The sequence below is a fragment of the Triturus cristatus genome, chromosome 8 (genome assembly GCF_964204655.1).
Source record: "Triturus cristatus chromosome 8, aTriCri1.1, whole genome shotgun sequence".
In the NCBI taxonomy this organism is placed as follows: Eukaryota; Metazoa; Chordata; class Amphibia; order Caudata; family Salamandridae; genus Triturus; species Triturus cristatus.
The window spans coordinates 152916519-152937302 of record NC_140591.1 but is presented as its reverse complement, the minus strand read 5'-3'; the positions used below and the strand labels follow the sequence as shown (position 1 = coordinate 152937302).

The 20784-nt window shown below is 44.3% G+C and overlaps 1 protein-coding gene across 1 annotated transcript; it reads right to left on the bottom strand.

Moving 5' to 3' along the window:
• Positions 1-1685: 1685 nt before the first annotated feature.
• Positions 1686-20183, bottom strand: LOC146801725 (uncharacterized). Its single transcript, XM_085621197.1, has 3 exons — positions 20055-20183; positions 12108-12731; positions 1686-2421 (listed from the first exon to the last, which is right to left on the bottom strand). The coding sequence occupies exons 1-3, from the start codon at positions 20134-20136 to the stop codon at positions 2411-2413; spliced, it is 717 nt and encodes a 238-aa protein (XP_085477323.1). The 5' UTR covers positions 20137-20183; the 3' UTR covers positions 1686-2410.
• Between the last annotated feature and the right edge of the window lie 601 nt (positions 20184-20784).

The window sequence follows — 20784 nt, the reverse complement described above, 5'->3', positions numbered from 1 at the left end:
AATAATCCTTGTGAATCTGGATGATTCTAACGAACCAATAATCTGAAAATAAACCTTCATAGTTGCAGACCAACCTCTCTGTCTCTCTCTTAGAATTGCATGGGTTTATTGCAAAGCTAATGACTCCTGAATGCTAACTCTCCCTCAACGCGTCAAGCCACCTGCCAAAGGTCCATACACCGGCGGGGGTTCCTGTTTGATGACTGTGCAAAGAGACCACTGAGGTTGAGAGATCCCGCTCCATCAATATGAGCCATATTTCAATGGGCAGGTTGGGCACTTCAACAGAGTTTTACAATATTGCATACAGAGTTCTGTATTACACTGCAAGACTTCATCCTAAAGGAAATAGTGGTTGTATAGGAGGACACTGCACTGTATGGAGAGGGTATCTTTGAACTCCGTAGTGGAGTAGCTCCTGCTTGAAATATTTTTCCTTGATGTTTGAATGTGATTGTAGAAAGTGGAGCTCGGAAAGCAAACGTGGTGGTAGAAGATTGAAGATTGAATGTCATCCAAACAGATGACATTCAAGAAGTAATAGGCGAAGAAGAAACAGGTTGCTGTGCCTAAAGTTTCTGATAGGAATCGTTGGGAGATTGAATGCCTGAGGATTCAGTAAAGGAACCTCTCAATTTGGTAAACCTTTCAAAGTTGTTAAAGTCAATTGTTAATAGTGGTGGAAAGGTAAATGCACCTGCCAATGTAAGGAAGTGTGAAATTGGTGAGTAAATGCTGTGAACCAATCTTTGTTGCATGTCAACATGGGCTGCAGAGTGAGTACAAAATATCATTGAGAATGATGATACAGATAGTGACCTGCATGCTCATAAAATGGAAGGGAGGCTCTCAATAACAAGACATACCACATATGAATGAAATGTATTCTCTCTTCTATGAAACATGGGAGGATTCTACTGGGGCCAGGGGAAAACATAGTGTTGGAGCCAGGAAACCTTTCTGGAGATTGTTGAAGTGATATATTTATAACTCGTATTGCTTAGATATTCGTGTTTCCATAATATTGTTTTCCTTTATGGGAAATATATGTTGTATTCCTGTTCATCATTTCTGTTATTTTATGTTCCATTGCTCTATATTGTTATTCACATATGAGTATTTAGCTTCTTAAATTGTCTGGCCATCTCTTGAAAAGTGCTTTTGTGCATCTGTCCCGGTTGAGGTTGTGTCCTTCTAGACATCTACATTACAAGTCAACCCAGCCACATAATTTGGTTCACCATTTCCACATGATTGAACTGGCCTTGCCCATAACTCTCTAATAAAGCTTCTTTCTTCCCTGACTTGCAACAACCATCACTTTTCCTATTGTACCAAGATGGATACCTGAGGAATGACTGAACCGCTCCCTCGTGTACCACTATTCATTTTGTAGATCATACACGTTTTGGGGAAGAGTGTACCTAAATGAGCACCTGAACCATGACGAATTATTGGTTTGATGGTAATGTTAGCCAGTTATTTATAAAATATTCTTCATAGTTGTGATAAAATACTTAATTAGTTAAAAGGTGTAAATAGGTTCATCAAGTAAGAGTTTCAGTAGAAAATTGCCTCACAGAGCAGACTCATAATCAGGATTTTCATTAAATATGAGTTTCTCCAGAAGGAAGACCAGGATGCATTATCATTCCCATTAAATCACAGAGACACAGAAACGAAGATAAGACTTAGCAATGTATGTTGTATTTGTCTTATGCCGATGGCTACAGTCAAAGTGCAATTTGAACAGATGGAAGCAAACAAGCATTGAAGGAACACAGATGTCTGATGGATCTGATGAAATAATACATGAATGTTGACTTGGTGTTGACTCATGGACATTGATTCACCAAGATGGAACTAACATAACGTGTGCTCTGTCTCCAGAGGATATCACAAGGTTGATCTCCTCTTCTAGCCTTAGTTCCACAAGTCCCTAATGTCTTCTGGTGAGGGGCTACAGGAAGAGTTATGAAGATGCAATGCAGAAGTAAAGAAGACTCTACAAGCCTTGCTTGCATTCTGTTCCTGTTGCTGGTTTCATAACTTCTAACATTGGAGCTAGCATTAGCAGGATTAACTAAAGGTTAACCAGAGGTAGGAGCTGCTACTTCTACCTACCCCTAGAAGATGTCCATGTGGTGTTTCCAATTGCTTTTGAATGACACAAGTGTGATTGTTGTGTAGCAAAAAGCAGATTGACTATTACGTTGCAGAAGATATGGTGCAGCATGCGGCTGATAGCAAGCGAGTAAATGCCCAACGCTAAGATCCGGAATCTCCTTAGCACCACAAACGAGTCCTCGTGGCAGTGAGTCTGCAGCGCTTGATGTCTGTGCATGTAGGATACGTCTCGGTGATTGGTTTGTCTTCGGCAGAAGAGTACAAGTCCAGTGAAGGTGTTTCTCTAAAAACATTCTGAAAAATATAACAAAAGATCAACATTGGGCTTTGGTCCATACTGAGACTGTTGTTGCTCATCTAGCAGCCACAATTAGTAAAACATTTATTTTAGGTGTTTGATGTAGCACAGAATGAGCTCTCAGAAGCAGTGAGCCACAGTACACAGTTACCATGCTGCGTTACTGTACATAGTACTGTGCGTAGTGCATATGAGAACAAATTACAGAAGTGACGAGTGGTGGAGAGGGAGCATGTAAGTGGGACAATACTTCACCATTTGCTAATGTTTTTAGATCGCAAATGACACAAATTTATGTCTTAAAGCACAGGTAGGTGAAGTGATGTGACTAGAATTATACAGTTGTTTTGGTCAGGTCCCAAACCGACATAATCAAAGCACCCGACATCCAAGTTCAATAGTTGAACTTTAGGCCAGAGATATTACTAGAAGGTTATTTTCAATTAAACTTCCAGATAAATACATTGAGGAAGCTGAAACCCTTCCTTCCAGTCGATGACTTCAAGTTGGCAGTGCAAGCGCTAGTCATCCCTCCTGTGGATTACGGTAGTGTCTCCCTTTGTGGCCTCCCTAAAGCGACAACTGCACCCCTAAGAGCCTCAATAAATGCTGCAGCGAGACTCATCACTGGCTCGAAAAGAAGTTCACACATCTCCCCTGACTTAAAAGCCTTGAATTGGCTACCGCTTGAAGCCAGGATCCACCTAAAAATAGCATGCATGACGCATAATGCCTTACATCATAATACTCCCAGTTACCTCACACAGAAATTAACGATCTCTGGTGGCCTAAGATCCTCAAGGAGTGCCGTTAACCTATTATTGAAACCTCAAAGGTTCGACAAGAAGAAAACATACAAATGATCCTTCTCGGGGATGGCCCCCAGAATCTGGAACACTCTACCCCCCAAAACCAGACTGCATGCCTCTACCACATCTTTCAAAAAGGAAGTCAAAGCTATTCTCATGGCAAACTTCACATGAACACAATCCTATACGCACCGACTTTTACAGATCCTGTACGTTTATGCCCTTCTATTTTAACCCCTTCTGTGCCCATGACGAGATAGTCTCGTCATGGAGCGCGGTTGCGCTGTGCCCATGACGAGACTATCTCGTCATGGACCCCGCCCGCTAACGAAAGGGCCGGCACAGGAGGGGGAAAGGGCGGGGCACTCAAGGGGTTAATGTGCCAAACACCCCCCTCGCCCCGGACTTTTCACATTTGTGGATGCTTTCCCGGTATCTACCCTGCTGCTGTTTGTACAATATGTTGTTTATTTGACTGCTACCTCCTTTTATCATGTTTGCTAACTTAAATTTATATTAATGTAAAGCGCTCTGATATCTGCAAGGATCTTGTTCGCGCTCTATAAAACTCTCACAATAAATAAATAAATAAACAGAGTGGTTACTACTGGAGTTAATATATGTGTTGGTTTAATGACTACGTTGGTTGATTATTCACATCCAATTTTCACGTACAGTACTCACACTTAGCAGTACTTCTAGGAACTAGTGCTGAATTACTACTTTTTGGAATGTACTAGTATCACACTAGTATGCCTAGAAATTTGTATCCGGGGTGCAGATGTAAATGTATGTATGGTGCCAAAAGTGACTTTGTGAAACGAGCATATACTATGATATTATATGTGATTTAATTAAGAAAAGTTGGATATCACCACACGACAGACGACAAACAATGATGAGTGAAAATCACCTGGCACAGGTCTATTGAAAAGCAGTCATCATTTGTCAACAAGAGGTCTTTGAAACCCTTTTCATTGCAGTGACACAAAAGCATTTAGCACATGAAGCATTATAGACATGGGGTCTAGTCACAAACTAAAGTTTGTAGGACATTGAGTAGTTCCACAATAGTACCACTACTGTACTCCAAAACGCTAGTCACAATCTTACGTGCTGCAGTTATGCCCCTCCCCCCTATCTTTTTCTGCTCCGACTGCAGAGTCTCTGCCCAGGTAGTATACGTTTTAGAGTTTTGGTAGTAAATGTGGGAGAGACAAAGGGAAGTGGCTGTAAAATGGGGGCGACCTATGAGGGAGTAAAAAGAAGCTTGGGGGTTCCTCTGTAGACCTGTATTAAATAATTTAGCATCAGATGACCTAGCTGTCGCTGGGTGATTTTGGACGCTTACTAAAATTTAAAATCTGGTTTCAGACCAGAGTATGAAAAGGCGTGATTTGCATTGTTTTCAAGGCACGTACGGTATTCACGACAAATCTGCTCTGGTATACTGATTGGTAGTGCCTGTAATTGGTGTTCAGTGCCTTCATGATGCATTACATGGGGAGCTAGGCTGTAGGAATATAAGCATATAGCATTCCTGAACTTTTTGAAATTTTTGCCTGTTCATCATCCATTGAAATCCCTACCCTCCCCCCCACCCGGCCTCACCACTCTTACCTGCACGGGATAGTTGGACACTTTGTTTAAATTTGTGTCAGTTTTCATTTTTGCTAGAAACCAAAGAGTAGTGTATTGTTTATATGTGTCATGGGAATCGTTACCTTTAAAGAAATAACATAAAGATCTCACAATGCCAGAAAACCCCAAATGTTATATTTTTAATATTACAAAACAAAAAATCAGAGGATGCTGTACAGCATTGCTAAAACCATTGGCACAGTCATTGGGGCCAAAAGTCTATTGGCTTTGCTAATGCTTGTTCCCTGAGCTGCTTTACATCTTCAGAAATGAATGCCAAGGTTGATGCAGTATCTTCCAGCATTGCTGCAATGGCATCTTTATTTACATGCACTCTTTCGACAAATTGAGTGGATATCCTTCGCAATGTCACTGATCACCATCTTCATTTCCAAGTTGTCAGCTTTTTCAGTGAATACGCTGCACTGCTTGCCCAGCAGCTCTGACTTGCACTGTAGAAGCTCCTCCTCCACAAGCGCAGATGCCTCCCCCTTTTTTGCTGCCATCATGACTCACTGCCTAACGCGCCGCTTTAATTGTGACTTTGTTAGACCCGCCTTCATGCTAGAATGAACGGAGGTTGCGTTGCGACTTCTCCAATTTAGTCTTCATAGTATCAACTTACTCTTGTGTTCAACTAATATGGTCCTGAACTCTGAGTACCATAGTAGATCGCTGAGATCTCTCTCCGGGGGCCACATACCAGCTGTGCTTGTTAGGATCTCATTTTGGATAGGCCTCTAGGAAGTTCTACCCCTGAGAAGCAGTTTCCCCGTAGGCAGTAAAGGTTAGAAAATCTGTCAACTTAAAGGGAATCTTCTATATGTCCCACCTTATGGGATACCACAGGTTAGCTGTACGTTGGTTCATAGTTATTCCTTTGCCTTGATGCTCGAATTCTTACCTCTTGTCTCTAGTCCTCAGTTAGTTAGTTGTGGTACCACAAGTGTAGAGTAATATGCATCTGTCCACCTTTGCGGGCACCCTCCTGCCAGCAGCTCTCCCCTCGCCAGGCAGCCTACATCTCCAAGCAGGGCCAGTGGCTTAGCTCAATATCTGGTGTCCACACATTCCAAAATCACAGTCACTATCACCTGTCACTGTAGCATCCTTCATCCTCTGCCTCTCATCCCACCCTGCCCATGGGACTCACCCACTCTTCCCTTGCTTTTGGGTTGTGACATCACTGTCACAGTAGCGTTGCAGGTTGCCGTTTCAGGTAGACAACAGGCGCTAGTGAAGGCCACTGTGGTAGCTGGAACCCCACTACCCTCACACTGTGGATGCTAACTGCCTTTTTTGTTACCCTAATTAATATATGGCAGATTCATCATATCGATGCCTTTTTTTACCATTTGAATATAATTGTATGTCGCGATTGAGTAGAGTATGTTGTTTTGGAATGTTTGAAAGTATGATTGTTGTTTCCTGGATGAGAGTTGTGGGACAGAAACTTGATAGCCTTTTTGAATCGTGGATTGATGCATTGTAAAATATATCTGTACATATAACAAAATGTTATCTAAAAACATAGAAAAATAAATGTAATTGATTTGCTTTATCAAAATCTAGCGTAGTTGTAATTGTGTCCGCTTTCCCTTGATTTCTATGTTTACCTGCTGCGAGGGCTTGTTATTATCATTAGGACCCATATTAGGGCCTTTTTTTAATCATTTTTGGCAGGTATCATATTTTCTGGTTGTTTCACATGGCATTCATGCCCAGAGCTTCTCTATTGGACCAGGGCTGCCCCCACCTCTCATTGCTTGAGCTTGAAGATCTCCTTCCTCAAAAATACATTTTTGATGGTGGTTCCATCTCCACTCTGGTTCCCACAATCTGGAACAAACTCCTTGTCAAACCGAGGAAGCTGTTCCTCCTAAACTTCAGAAGAAGCCCAGAGGTCTGTCTCTTTAACCAACAGTCTCAAGGACTGTTAATATCTGCTTTTGTTTCCTCTTCTGCCTAGTGCAAACAGAAGCAACAGGTGAGTGTATCTACTATGTATCTGTTATAAGTAGGCTGCAGAGTGACATAATGAAATAGGTGATGTCTTTACCTTTCCCAATATTTCTGCTAGTAACCTAAGTAAGGATAGTATCCCTTTAATAATCTATTGCATGTCTAGCAGATTTTTGTTATGGCTCAATTTATAAAGAATTAGTCAAGTTTATTTCTTCTGTCGTGTCAGAGTTTAACAAGTGTTTCTGAACATGTACCATTCATGTTGCCCTAAAATAATATTGGATTATTGTTGGAAGTTGAGCTACTGTTTGAGGGGGGTGAAACCCTACTGAAGCACTATTAGACCTGTTTGCCTTAGGGTGGTCTTCCAAACGTTTTGCCGACTCCTCCATTTTTGCTGATCTCGTTTTTGTTGGCTTTGGGACTCATTGCCCTTTACCGTTGCTAACCAGCACTTAAGTACATGGTAACATTGGCTTGCACCCAATCAGCACATTTAATTTGCTTGTAAGTCCCTAGTAAAGTGGTAATACCTGTGCCCAAGGCTGGTAAATTAAATGCTACTAGTGGGCCTGAAGCACTGATTGTGCCACCCATCTAAGTAGCCCTACAAACATGTCTCGGGCCTGCCATTGCAGCCTGTGTGTGCAGTTTAAACTGCCATTTCGACCTTGCAAACAAAACGTTTTGCCAGGCCTAAACCTTCCTTTTTAATACATGTATATCACCCCTTGAGTAGGCCATAAGCAGCCCATAGGGCAGAGTGCAGTGTATTAAAATAGGTAGACACGTAGTGAAAAACTCTTACATTCATTTTTGACTATAGCAAGGCCTACCTATCCCATAGCATAACATTGAGTTAACTTATTACAATAAATAATAACTTTCAATTGGGAGCAGACAGGTAGGAATATCGAATTTGGTGTTTAAAGAATTGAAATTTAAAACCCTCTTTAATAGTGCAGTCAGATTTTAAGTCACGATTCTGAAAATGCCTCTTTTAGAAAGCTGGCATTTTCTTGTTAACCATTTGGTGCCTGCAGCCTGTTTCCTGGGTCACAGAACCAGGTGTAGCTGGCAGTTTGTATGTGTATATTACTCCCAGACAGTGAGACAAATAGGGAATAGGTGTTGGCAGGATGGGACTTCTCTGTCTTGATGGGGGGGTGAAGCTGTCACCTATCACACTTGCACATCACAAAGCCCTGCCTGACCACATTCACAAGGGGTTTGACAATAGTCAATTGTGACCAAAATAAGCTAGTGCCATGGCAGGGAGGCTGGAAAGTGCAAACACATCTGGGATGGAAACCTCCTGAACTGCTCCTATTTAAATGTGGGCACCTGGTATATATAGTGGACCCTCAGGCCCAACTCTTCAATACAACTCTGGGCCTGTGGAAGATTTAGGACTGCTGTGATGCTCTGCAAGAAGGACTGCTACTCTGTTGCCCTATTGTCCTACTGCACTGCTGCCTAAGTGAAAGAACTAGACCTGCCTCTTGAACCCAGGGCCACCTGAGTGACTCCAAGGGTAAGCTGGCTGGCCTCCTGATCAGACCCAGACAGCAAAAACTCCGACCACCTTTAACTGGACTATATCTACTGTGAGTCCCACCCCCAAGTGGTGCCACCCGTGTCTGGGACCCTTGAAATTGGGCCTGAAGGTGCTCTGCAAACCTAGCTGCGGTCCTGTGCTCGGAACCAATGTAGAGCAATGCAACTCCATGCAGCTCTGCTTCAGTACCGCCACAGAGAGAAGCATCCCTGATGCCAAAACTAGCATCACAGTCCTCAGCTTCCTTGGAATTGCTATTGTGCAACGCATCCTCGAGGCAAGCATTCGCATCGCAAGCCCCTCATCGATGGCATCCTCGACAGTGGCACAGAACTCTGCCTTGCAGCCCTGCAGCTTCTTCGGAACCCTGGTGTGCTATGCATTCTCGACGCAGGACTTCGAATCACAAGCCCCTCGTCAGTGGCATCCTCGATGATGATGATGCGGGACTCCGCATCGTAACCTTGCAGCTCCTCGAAACCACTGCTGTGCGATGCATCCTCAATGCAGGATCTCTCAATGCTCCTCAGCCAGGATTTAAGGCACTTTGTTCAGAGGGTGTCATTTGGTCTCTGTATATGGCTTGCGCTCCATCACAGTTGGCATGAACCTGTGACTTTGTCGCGGTCCAGCATGATCAGGTCACCACAGTTGGCACTTTTTGCTTTTAGGCACTATTTTTACTTAAACTTTGAAATTGCTTATCTCCAGTTCTACTGATTGGAATTTTGTCGTTTTGGCCCCTAATATTTTATTAAATTGCAATCTATTTTTTTAATTAGTACAGTATTTATGCCTCTTCTCTTTAGCACAACCTTCTCAAAGTCACATGCATGTTTGCCCTTATCTCTATAATGTATTTCTGTAAAGTGCACATAACTAATTTCAAAGATCAAACTTCTCCATTTTTGGAACACTACCTAATATGCACTAGCTCATCTATTAACCACACCAAACATCAGCTTGAACTCACATATCCCCCTTTCCTCAATAATGGTCACACCTAATTCCTATTACTTTAATCTACCACAAAGAAACTGAAGAATGGAATGGTTTGCATGAACACAAAATACTACTCCCAATACCAAAAATAACCAATTACACTGTATTTACCAGTAAACTTCGATTCTGGAAATGCATGCTGCCTGACATAAAGCACTTCAACACCTCACCAGGGGTAGTTAGCACATTAAAAATGCAAATACAACTGTGGCAAATGAGGGCCAGAATCACAGAACTCTCGAGTTTCCCTGTTCCATGTTTGAGTAGCTCTTCCAGTTCAGGTTTTAACTTGAATTCTGTGACTTATAGTCTCAATTATTCAATTATAAAATCAGGACTAGAAGTCCCAGAATGTAAAATTAAAAAACTGGATGGGATGTGCTACTCGTGCATGGACTTGTGAAACTTGAGAGTGCTGGGATTGGTAAAAGCAAAAAGAACAATTGATGGACAGAATGCAGAACAATGTCATACATTCACCCCAGTACAGAGATCTGGGCATAAATCCATGGTGTTTTTGCTCACCATGCCATTCCAGTTTGGACCCAGCCATATGCAAATCAGTCTTGACCCTGCTCCCAATGGGAACAGTCCAGCCCGAACTGCCAGGCCAGGTCCTCCCTGGACTGGAAACAAGCATCCTAGGACCGGTTTCGTGCTTTCAGCCCTCATCAGCCAGGATAGTTGACTTCAGTGGCATGGAGAGCACAGGACCCACATCTAGGCATACCCGTCCCACTCGGGGTGACAAATGCAAAAAGAACATTTGATGGACAGAATGCAGAACAATGTCATACATTCACCCCAGTGCAGACATCTGGGCATAAATCCATCGTTTTTTTGCTCACCATGCCATACCAGTTTGGACCCAGCCATGTGCAAATCAGCCTTGACCCTGCTCCCAATGCGAACTGTCCAGCCCGACCTTCCAGGCCAGGTCCTCCCTGGACTGGAAACAAGCATCCTAGGACAGGTTTCGGGCTTTCAGCCGTCAACAGCCAGGATAGCTTGACTTCAGTGGCATGGAGAGCACAGGACCCACATCTAGGCATACCCGTCCCACTTAGGATGACAAATGCAAAAAGAACAATTGATGGACAGAATGCAGAACAATGTCATACATTCACCCCAGTACAGTGATCTGAGCATAAATCCATGGTGGTTTTGCTCACCATGTCATTCCAGTTTGGACTCAACCATATGCAAATCAGTCTTGACCCTGCTCCCAATGGGAGCAGTCCAGCCCGAACTGCCAGGCCAGGTCTTCCCTGGACTGGAAACAAGCATCCTAGGACCGGTTTCGGGCTTTGAGCCCTCATCAGCCAGGATAGCTTGACTTCAGTGGCATAGAGAGCACGGGACCCACATCCAGTCATACCCGTCCCACTCGGTGTGACAAATGCAAAAAGAACAATTGATGGACAGAATGCAGAACAATGTCATACATTCACCCCAGTACAGAGATCTGGGCATAAATCCATTGTTTTTTTGCTCAGCATGTCATTCAAGTTTGGACCCAGCCATATGCAAATCAGTCTTGACCCTGTTCCCAATGGGAACAGTCCAGGGCTCAATGTGCCACTGGAATCAAACTATCCTGGCTGAAGAGGGGTGAAACCCCGAAACCGGTCCTAGGATGCTTGTTTCCGGTCCAGGGAGGACATGGCTTGGCAATTCGGGTTGGACTGTTCCCATGAGGCACAGGGTCAAGACTGATTTGCATATGGCCAGGTCTAAACTGGGGTGGCATGGGGAGCAAAAGAATGATGGATTTAACCCAGATCTCTTGACTGAGGGTGGATGTTGTGATTTGTTCTGCAATCCGTCCATCAAGTGTGTTTGGGGATTGGCAAAAGGCTACTCACAGGGAAAGGAAAGGGGAATTCACAGAGGTTTTTGTTTGGTGTGTATCATGTAAGTATGCTTCTTTCTTTCCTTTATGTGTAAATTCAGAAGTATACTTTGTACTGTTATTAATGTGTGCATGGGCTTACTGCGGTGCTGAAAACAGTTGTGTGAGATTTTCCATAGCCTCTGGACCTGTGCTTCACTGATGTGGCGTGGGACCCTAAAAACAATCACGATTTGATAAGAAATAAATTAAGTGTTTAGGATTAAATGCATTGATGATTGGAGTAACAAAATAGTTTTGCAATAAACTCTGCTCTTACTGAGTCTGCTGACAGCTCAGTAAATATATAAAGGCCTCCATCAATTGCTTTCAAAAGGAAATACATTTGCTTGAAGCACACATTTCACACTATTAATCAGTGCAAGTTGCACTTCACATTTGTTGTCGTAGCTGGAATAATAAATAGAAGAGTATATTACACTTTAAACTAGTTTTAGGAAGAAGATGTAAGAGTGTATGTCACCCTAGATGAAGAGACTCTTTGGCGCCCGGCTTTCCATGGATATTGAGAATAGTTGCTGTTTGTAGTCCAGAGATGGACCCCTTTGCAGGCTGTGCCCTGTGCATCTGCCTACATGTAAAGTGGCACAGATCTAGCCCTACTTGCAAGTTGTGTTACACTACCTTAAGTTAGATTATCAGTAGTCAATCAACAAAATGTCATCAATCACTAAAGTTTTTTAATTAGAATATTGTTAACCAATGTGCAAGGACAGGCCAGGATTCAGTGGGACACATTACCCCAAAGATCAATTCTCGTGACTCAAAATGTCAAAAATGTGGTCAAAACATTACCTTCGTCTGGTTGTTGATGACCCGGACCACGTGGAGGAGGTCCTGGAGGGGGAGCACCTGGACCAGATGGATCATAACCGGGAGGCCCAGGAGGAAAACCAGGAGGAGGGCCAGGACGGTAACCAGGTGGAGGACCGGGAGGAAATCCAGGAGGAGGGCCAGGACGAAAACCAGGAGGAGGGCCAGGACGGTAACCAGGTGGAGGACCGGGAGGAAATCCAGGAGGAGGGCCAGGAGGGCCAGGTCGAAAACCAGGAGGAGGGCCAGGACGGAAACCAGGAGGAGGGCCAGGTGGAAAACCGGGAGGAGGGCCAGGACGGAAACCAGGAGGTGGAGGAGGAGGACCAGGTGGAGGGGGACCAGGTTGAGGGGGACCGGGTGGTGGTGGAGGTGGTGGGGGAGGAGGTGGAGGAGGCGGTGGAGGTGGTGGTGCTGGGGGTGCTGGTGCTTTAGACGGTGGAGCTGGAGGAGCTGGTGTCTGAAGAGCAGAAGGTTTAAAGCACCAGATTGCATTGGAGATGCTTGAATCAAAACAGCATCCATTACTCTGGCATTCTTCTGCGGAGATTCCTGGAGGACCACAATTTATTCGTGCTCGTGGATGGACATAGCACCTGGCTCCATCTGTTTATCACAAAATAAAATAGAAGTAAAAAACAATATTGAGCTATAAGGAATGCGCTCACATGTTTTGGACTGATTCTGAACACATACAGGTTCCCTAGTATAACTCTGGACCCCTATTCGCTCAATGCACAGCAAAGGATGAGACGATTTTAGGGATGTCATCACTGTACCACCTGAATTATAACACCAGATGGCCCACAGCTGCTCACAGCTGAAGGGGCTCACCATAAACATAAAGCTCTAGGAACAGGAGATGAGCTTAAGTTGATGAAGTAAGGCGTGCTCTTCATCTATTTAATTATTTGGTTCTGTTAAGAAAATATGTATATAAAAAAGTACAAATGGCCCTAAAAGCCTCAGAAATGGCCCTAAAAGCCTCAGTGTTAACTGATGGCTTTTCCACCTGCGGACTATCCAATTGGTGGAGATTCAGATCTAAGAATAGGGAAAACATAGGTTTCATCTGACTAATGTTGCGCAAAGGCTTGTCATGGCACCAATGCTGTTGGCAAAAAATTGTGTTTATCTATAGGGAACCATGGGGCATATTTACAAATATAAACTGAGCAGGGAGCTGTGCTAAATTCAGCAGTGCTACGCTCTGGCGTTTTTCAAATTCAGGGAAGCGCCGGGTTCACAAGAATACAGTGTGGCTCTGTGTTTCCCCTAGCGCTGGCACAAAGAATGCTGCTTAGCACCAGTGCAGACACCCTGCTACCATGTTGCAAGGGTTGGGTTGATTGTTTATGTGCAGGAAGGTGCACCTCTCTGCGCATAAACAATCAATAATGACGATTTGCTCTTTCCATGTTTGCTGCAGAACTCAGCGCACATGGAAAGAGCTCAAAATGAGCCATTGTAACACCTGATAGTCCATGGCGTTAGAATGACACTATTTTTGGCTCTGCCTTGTACATCTGGGCAAATGCAAAAACAACAGTTGATGGACAGAATGCAAAACAATGTCATACATTCACCCCAGTACAGAGATCTGGACATAAATCCATCGTTTTCTTTGCTCACCATGCCATTCCAGTTTGAGCCCAACCATATGCAAATCAGTCTTGACCCTGTGTCTCATGGGAACAGTCCAGCCCGAACTGCCAAGCCAGGTCCTCCCTGGACTGGAAACAATCATCCTAAAACCGGTTTCGGGGTTTCACCCCTAATCAGCCAGGATAGCTTGATTCCTGTGGCATGGAGAGCACGGAACCACGTCTGGGCATACCCGTCCTACTCAGGGTGACAAACGCAAAAACAACAGTTGATGGACAGAATGCAGAACAATCTCATATATTCATTCACCCCAGTACAGAGAGCTGGACCTAAATCGATTGTTGTTTTTGCTCACCATGCCATTCTAGTTTGAACCCAGCCATATGCAAATCAGTCTTGACCCTGTGCCTCATGGGAACAGTCCAGTCCGAACTGCCAAGCCAGGTCCTCCCTGGACTGGAAACAAGCATCCTTGGACCGGTTTCGGGGTTTCACCCCTCATCAGCCAACGTTTGAGAACGATGGATTGAACCCAGATCTTTTGACTGGGGGAGAATGTTTGCATTGTCAGCATTCCGTCCATCATTTGTTTGCTGTAACACTTTTCGCCCTAAGTGGGATGGGTATAACTAGACGTGGGTCCCTTGCTCACTGTGCCACTGGATTCAAGCTAGCCTGGCTGAAGAAGGGTGACATACCCTGAAACTGGTCCCAGGATGCTTGTTTCCGGTTCAGGGAGGACCTGGCCTTGCAGTTCGGTCTGGACTGTTCCCATGGGGCACAGGGTCAAGACTGATTTGCATATGGCTGGGTCCAAACTGGGGTGGCGTAGTGGGCAAAAGAACTATGGATTTATCCCAGATCTTTTGACTGGGGGAGAATGTTTGCATTGTCAGCATTCCGTCCATCATTTGTTTGCTGTAACACTTTTCGCCCTAAGTGGGATGGGTATGCTCAGACCTGGGATCCTTGCTCACTGTGCCACTGGAATCAAGCTATCCTGGCTGATGAGGGGTGAAATCCCAAAACCGGTCCGAGGATGCTTGTTTACAGTCCAGGAAAGACCTGGCCTGGCAGTTCGGTCTGGACTGTTCCCATGGGGCACAGGGTCAAGACTGATTTGCATATGGCTGGGTCCAAACTGGGGTGGCGTAGTGGGCAAAAGAACAATGGATTTAACCCAATGTTTTGACTGGGGGAGAATGTTTGCATTGTCAGCATTCCGTCCATCATTTGTTTGCTGTAACAAATTGTACATCTGGGCAGCATCAAAAAGCAATGAGTGGTGCAGTGGAATGCCCACAGTAACACCCATTGTACGCCCCTGTGCCGCATAGTACTTTGGTGGAAAGGGTATATTTACAAGGTGGCATTAAGCATGTTAAGTGGCTTTGCTCCCCCTTGAAAATATGGGAAATGGTGCTATGCCACCGGCGTGTCAAGAAAAGTACTGCATGGGTGGTGAAAGGGGCTTGTACAGGTTCTATAGGAAATTGGATTCTTAAATTCTCTAGGAAAGAGGTTGCATTCTTGGTGTGAGCTATGTCTTAGCTCATAAGAAGTCCAAACAATCTACTTCCAAAAACGTGTACAGTTTCCTGTTAAAAAGTCCAAGCTCGTCCATGGTAGCTTGAAAGAAGCACCAATAGTTTAATCAGAGAAAACTGCATGTGATATATGACAAATACCATCATTACAATAATACTTTAAAAGTATAACATTCTCAGACCAACTTTGTTCAAAAGAACTGAATGAATAATCGAATGGCATAAAAAAGGACATAAATCTAGTGCGGAGATTAGGGATAAAAAAAAAAGACTGAAATGCTTTTTAAATATAAAGGCAATATTTAGTAGTAACATTAAAACCAATGTACTGACTAAGGCCCTGATTTATATCAGGGTGGAAGGTTCGCCATGGGGATGGAGTAAATTACGCCGTCCACATGTCGGAGGGGGCACACGTCTAATTCATAAATGGCAGTCAAAACACTGCCAGGAACTGTTGTCATGCCGGTTCCTGTCAATGTATTTGACTGAGCCCTGTAGCACAGAGTATTCTTTTTGTCTTTAGAAGAAGAAAAACCCCAAACTGAGTTTTTCTTTTTGTAAAGAAACATAGTAATCCCCACCACCCCCAACCGTGGGAATCTTTTCCCATTGCGGGTAGAGCATGATTACAGTGTTAGTGTCCCTCACCGCCAGGTTTTGCCTGACAGTGAAACACAGTAAAAAAAAAGATCACATGTCCACCTCAATTGGGCGGGCAGACCCGTATCCATTTGTCCGATGGCTCATACTCCGCAGGGCCATCGGATAAGTTTGCCCATGGCAAAGGCAGAGTTGTCTCCGCCGTGGCCAAACTGAAGGTCTGCCCATAGATAGGTCGGTCAATCGAACCACTATGTAGGTGGGGATGGAACAAAGCCCCAACCACAATGGAGTTCCCTTCCCACCAACATATAAATCAGGCTCTGAGTCTCAAAATTGGTCAGTAGTGGGTAGCACTGCATTTGTTTTTGGCTCTGAAAGGAGCAATGCCCATGGAAAATCAGTTTAAATGAAAATAGTTTGAGACATGTTTGTGCTCTTCAAATTTAGTAGCAAAATGTTTATTTTTTTTAAAACTACTTATGAAAAAGGCATAGTTTTACAGGGCGTGATCTTTAAAAACCAGTTGACAGTTCCCAGTTGCAATACATCCCACAACTCCTGGTGATGTTTGTAACTTCTTCCCTAGGCCTCTGAAAGATTATTTCAGGGAAGTGGTCGGATACACAAGGTCCTGCTTGGAATTGAAGAAAGGGCTTCTCACCAAAAGCAGTAAAAATCACAGTCGATTGTCGAATTACCACTGTTTTTTCCAAGTAGACCCAGCTGTCTCTTTTCTCAGAACCTTGCACATTTCCCAGAATTGAAGGCAGCAGAAATGATACCCTCTTCTGCTTTTGGGATCAGAAAGAAGCAGCTCCCTTAGCACTTGAGGTGGCTTCCACATTCAGGAGAGCCGGGCTAAATCTTTTGAGTCCTCTCTACAGCCCTTCACTCCGAATATGCAAGTCCATTCAATCAGGGAGTCCTCTCTTCTCGGTCTTTTTCAGCTTTCTACTGGGATTGTTGTTGTAACAGTTTTTAAGTGATAAACCAAGCTGCCATAGACAAATGTTCCTAAGCTAACCCAGCTAAACTATTTGCACATTACATTCCCTGCCTTTCCTGTCCTGCACTGTCACTCAGTTTCTGTCTCACGAAGCTGCTTGTAGTTTTCACTGGCTTTTATAGAGCATACACCACTAAGCACAAGGTAGCATGGAAACTCGGGGAAAAACGAAATTGGCACCTCCCATGTGCAAGAAAATAGAAAACATAACATTATTTTAATGCATATCTAAAGCATGTTACTCCACAACTAATAACTGGAGCCATAGTGGAGAAGCGTGGTCTAAATTGGAGGGGGGGAGGGGTAGACTAAACAATACCAAATTCCTAGACAACCCTATATTCATTTGAAGTCCTCCGAGTTTTTATTTCAGTTGTTCCCACTAGATTAAAACTCAGTTATGAAAGAAAGTCCCCATCACCTGCAGACAGGAAGAGTAACATCATATAGAATCCACATTTCATCAGTATTGAAGGAGACGCAGTCATGGGACTCTAGCTTCAGCACTGGCACCACCATCTCAGGACCACAGAAAGTCTTGTGATGCCTCCACTTGTGTGAAGCAGTAGCCAGCAAGCTTTGGCTCCAGCCATGCCAGGACCCACAGCGATGCGTCAAAGCCGTCTGCAACAAGCTCATTTAAACTGGCTGCAGTTCTTGTCTCCCAGTGTTTTTGTCTCTGCTCAAGTATGGAAACAAATGTGTTTCCAGAGAGTTAACCCCTTCGGTGCCACGCCCTTTCCCCCTCCTGTGCCGGGCGTTTCCCACAAGGGTGGGTTTCATGACGAGATAGTCTCGTCATGGGCACAGCGCGACCGTGCTCCATGACGAGACTATCTCGTCATGGGCACAGAAGAGGTTAAGGAGTGGGCTGTTTTGTCAGCTGCTCTTGCTATCCCTTCCCTCTGTTTAGTGCTTGTCATCTCTACCACCCGGGTCAAATCTGAGCCCAAGACCAGAGAGTGTACAAATCTCAGCTCTACACCTGACAGGTCCTCTTTGTCAATATATGATCAAGCCCTGAAGATTGTGAGGTGAATATTACTGCTGAATTCTCTAAATATTTCACCTTATTCTCAGGGTTTGAGATGGAGGCAACTCTCCTTGCATGATTCATAGACTTCTGCTGTGTCCTTCTCTTGAAGTATCCCTTCCTCCAACACTGGCATCAGTGTACATACAGTGTGACACACCTCACTCTCAGCTTTAGTTGCACAGTCTTTGACATTGTTCAGTACATCCTCCATGGTGAAAATGTGTATCTCAATTCTACGAGTCAATCTTTGCAAGTTCCTCAGTATTTATATGATCATGGACTCACCCTGTGTCAGCATAAACATTTTGGGGCATATTATCAAGGACGGCCTTAAAAATTATCGCCGGTTTAGTGGCAGAAAACTGCCGCTAAAGCGGCGATAATGGGCTTGATAATATGCCCTTGAGAATTCCAATAGAAGTCCGTGTTCTCGTGTTAACATGGGCTTCTATTGGAATTCTCACAGGCATATTATCAAGCCCATTATCGCCGCTTTAGCGGCAGTTTTCTGCTGCTAAACCGGCGATAATTTTAACGCCGTCCTTGATAATATGCCCCTTTGTGCTTTACCACATTTTGACCTGAACTATGGGGCATATCAGCAAGGCGAGGCGATAAAATTATCGCCGCTTCTGCGTCCGTTTTCGGACGAAAAGCGGCGATAATTTTATCGCCTTACTAGCAAGCTCACGCTGACGCGTGAAAACTTGCGTTAGCGTAGGAATTCCTAATGCCCAGCTTTGCATCTCTAATGAGATGCAAAGTGGGCGTTCCTGACCTGAGATGACAGGAGAAATGTCGCTAAGCGACATTTCTCCTATCATCAAGCCACACTCTATGAAGCAGAGCGGCAAGAAAAGTAGCGATAACCCCTGTTATCGCTACTTTCCTTACGCCTGCTTCCGGACTGACTTAGCTATGATATCCTATGGAAGGTGGATATCATGGCTAAGTTTGTGGGGCTCTATCATCAAGCTAACGCCACATTGCGTGAGATTATCACTGGGTTTCCAGCAATAATCTCACGTTAGGCAGTTAGCGTGAGGATTTTTATCGCTTTTGAGATAAGCGTTGCTGATAGCACGCTATCTCAGCGATAAGAAACCACGCTAGCCGGCGATAATTATCCTAGCGCTAAGTGCGCTTAGCGATAATTATCGCCGGTTGTTGCTGATATGCCCCTATGAGCCCTTTTTCCAGAACTTACTTTATATGTCTGTCTATTGAATACCGATGAGACCGCCCGAATAATAAGGGCGGGTGAAGTGAGCTCGAGCTGAGGGTCAGCAGAGGGCTGAGGTACTAGACAGGGGTGCCCTCTGTGGGTGATATTATTTGCCCTCGCCATGGAGCCCCTGGCATGCCAGCTGCGAGTGAAGGCTAGAGAGGAAGGGATTACAGCGGCAGATCATTCCTCTGTATGCTAATGATGTGCTTCTGGAAGCCAGGGATGACAATAGCGGGCAGATTCCCCAAGTGTGAGATTAAAATCCAAATTAGGGAAATGCTGCACTTTTCCCACTTTAATGGATGACAAGCAGTTTTAAGAATCTAGGGGTCCGAATATGCCACTCTCAGGATGTCCTGCTGACAGGTGACCTCCGCCATGTTCGGGAACACCTGGTGACCTCACCGTGACCTGTGACGGAAACAGATCTACTTCACTGTAAGATTACCAACCCTCCAGGTTTTACCACACGCCTGTAACACTAGCTAACGCAATGGAATGTTATATGTGAAATAAAAAAAAAATAATAATAATAATAGTAATAATAAAATGATTCCCGAAACTTGTTTATTCTTCACAACAAATATTTTCCATTTTTGCGCTATCTTTAGTACCAGCAAAACTTGGAAAAACAATGATGCCTCGGAAATCATGAAACTAAAAAGTCTATTTGTTGGATGCGTGCAAAGACAACTCAGTTAAGTCTAGTCGTTTTAACGCTGTTGTGACCCTCTGCTTCCTTTCTCTGGCAGCCATATTTAACTTATTTCTTTCAGAAATGGACTTTCAGATTCATGCAACACTAGAGAAATCTATACATCCAATAAGATATGTTTCTTCTTAAACTATCAGCTATTCCTTCAGTTACATGGGCTCCTATAGAATGCATAAATGCTCATACCTGGTGCCTGAGCTGCTATGCTGCTGCTGAGGCCCGCAGTCACCAGGGCAAGGCCCAGGAAGGCGAGGCGCCGGAGCTCCATTGTGAGGCCCTCACTCCTGCTCTGCAGCAGATATACAGGACTCTGATAAAAATCTCCCAAAAGAGTTTATTTATCCCCTCTGTGGTGTTTGTTTAATAATATGTAAGTAGGGAGGGATTTTTGGAGTCATTACTCCACCTGTGTACCTTTATGATTAAAAATGTGCCTAAAGTTAAAGGTCTACATTTCAAAGAAAGCGAACAATAACTTTGTTTGAACTTTCTAGCAATTTATCATGAGTCATCAGGGCTTACGTTTAAAACTTGAACTCTTGAAATCTCTACTTGCCTTGTGCTAACACCACCCCACACTTTCACCCCTAAACCCTAGGAACTGGTTAGGCAGGAAAAGCAGCAATGCAGCTGGAAAGTGTTTGTTTGCGTAGCACTTTTCACCCTAAGTGGGATGGGTATGCCCATACGTGGGTCCCTTGCTCACTGTGCCACTGGATTCAAGCTAGCCCGGCTGATGAAGGGTAATACCCAGAAACCGGTCCCAGGATGCTTGTTTCCGGTCCAGGGAGGAACTGGCTTGGCAGTTCGGTCTGGACTGTTCACATGAGGCAGAGGGTCAAGACTGCTTTGTATATGGCTGGGTCTAAACTGGGGTGGCATGGTGAGCAAAAAAAGATGGATTTAACCCAGATCT

What these genes read in the sequence shown, in the direction of transcription:
- LOC146801725 (XM_085621197.1), bottom strand. Translation starts at nt 20,136, where the DNA reads ATGGAGCTCCGGCGCCTCGCCTTCCTGGGCCTTGCCCTGGTGACTGCG. An exon ending in CATAGCAGCTCAGGCACCAG is followed by an intron (nt 12,732 to 20,054) that starts GTATGAGCATTT and finishes TGTGATAAACAG; the next exon opens with ATGGAGCCAGGTGCTATGTC.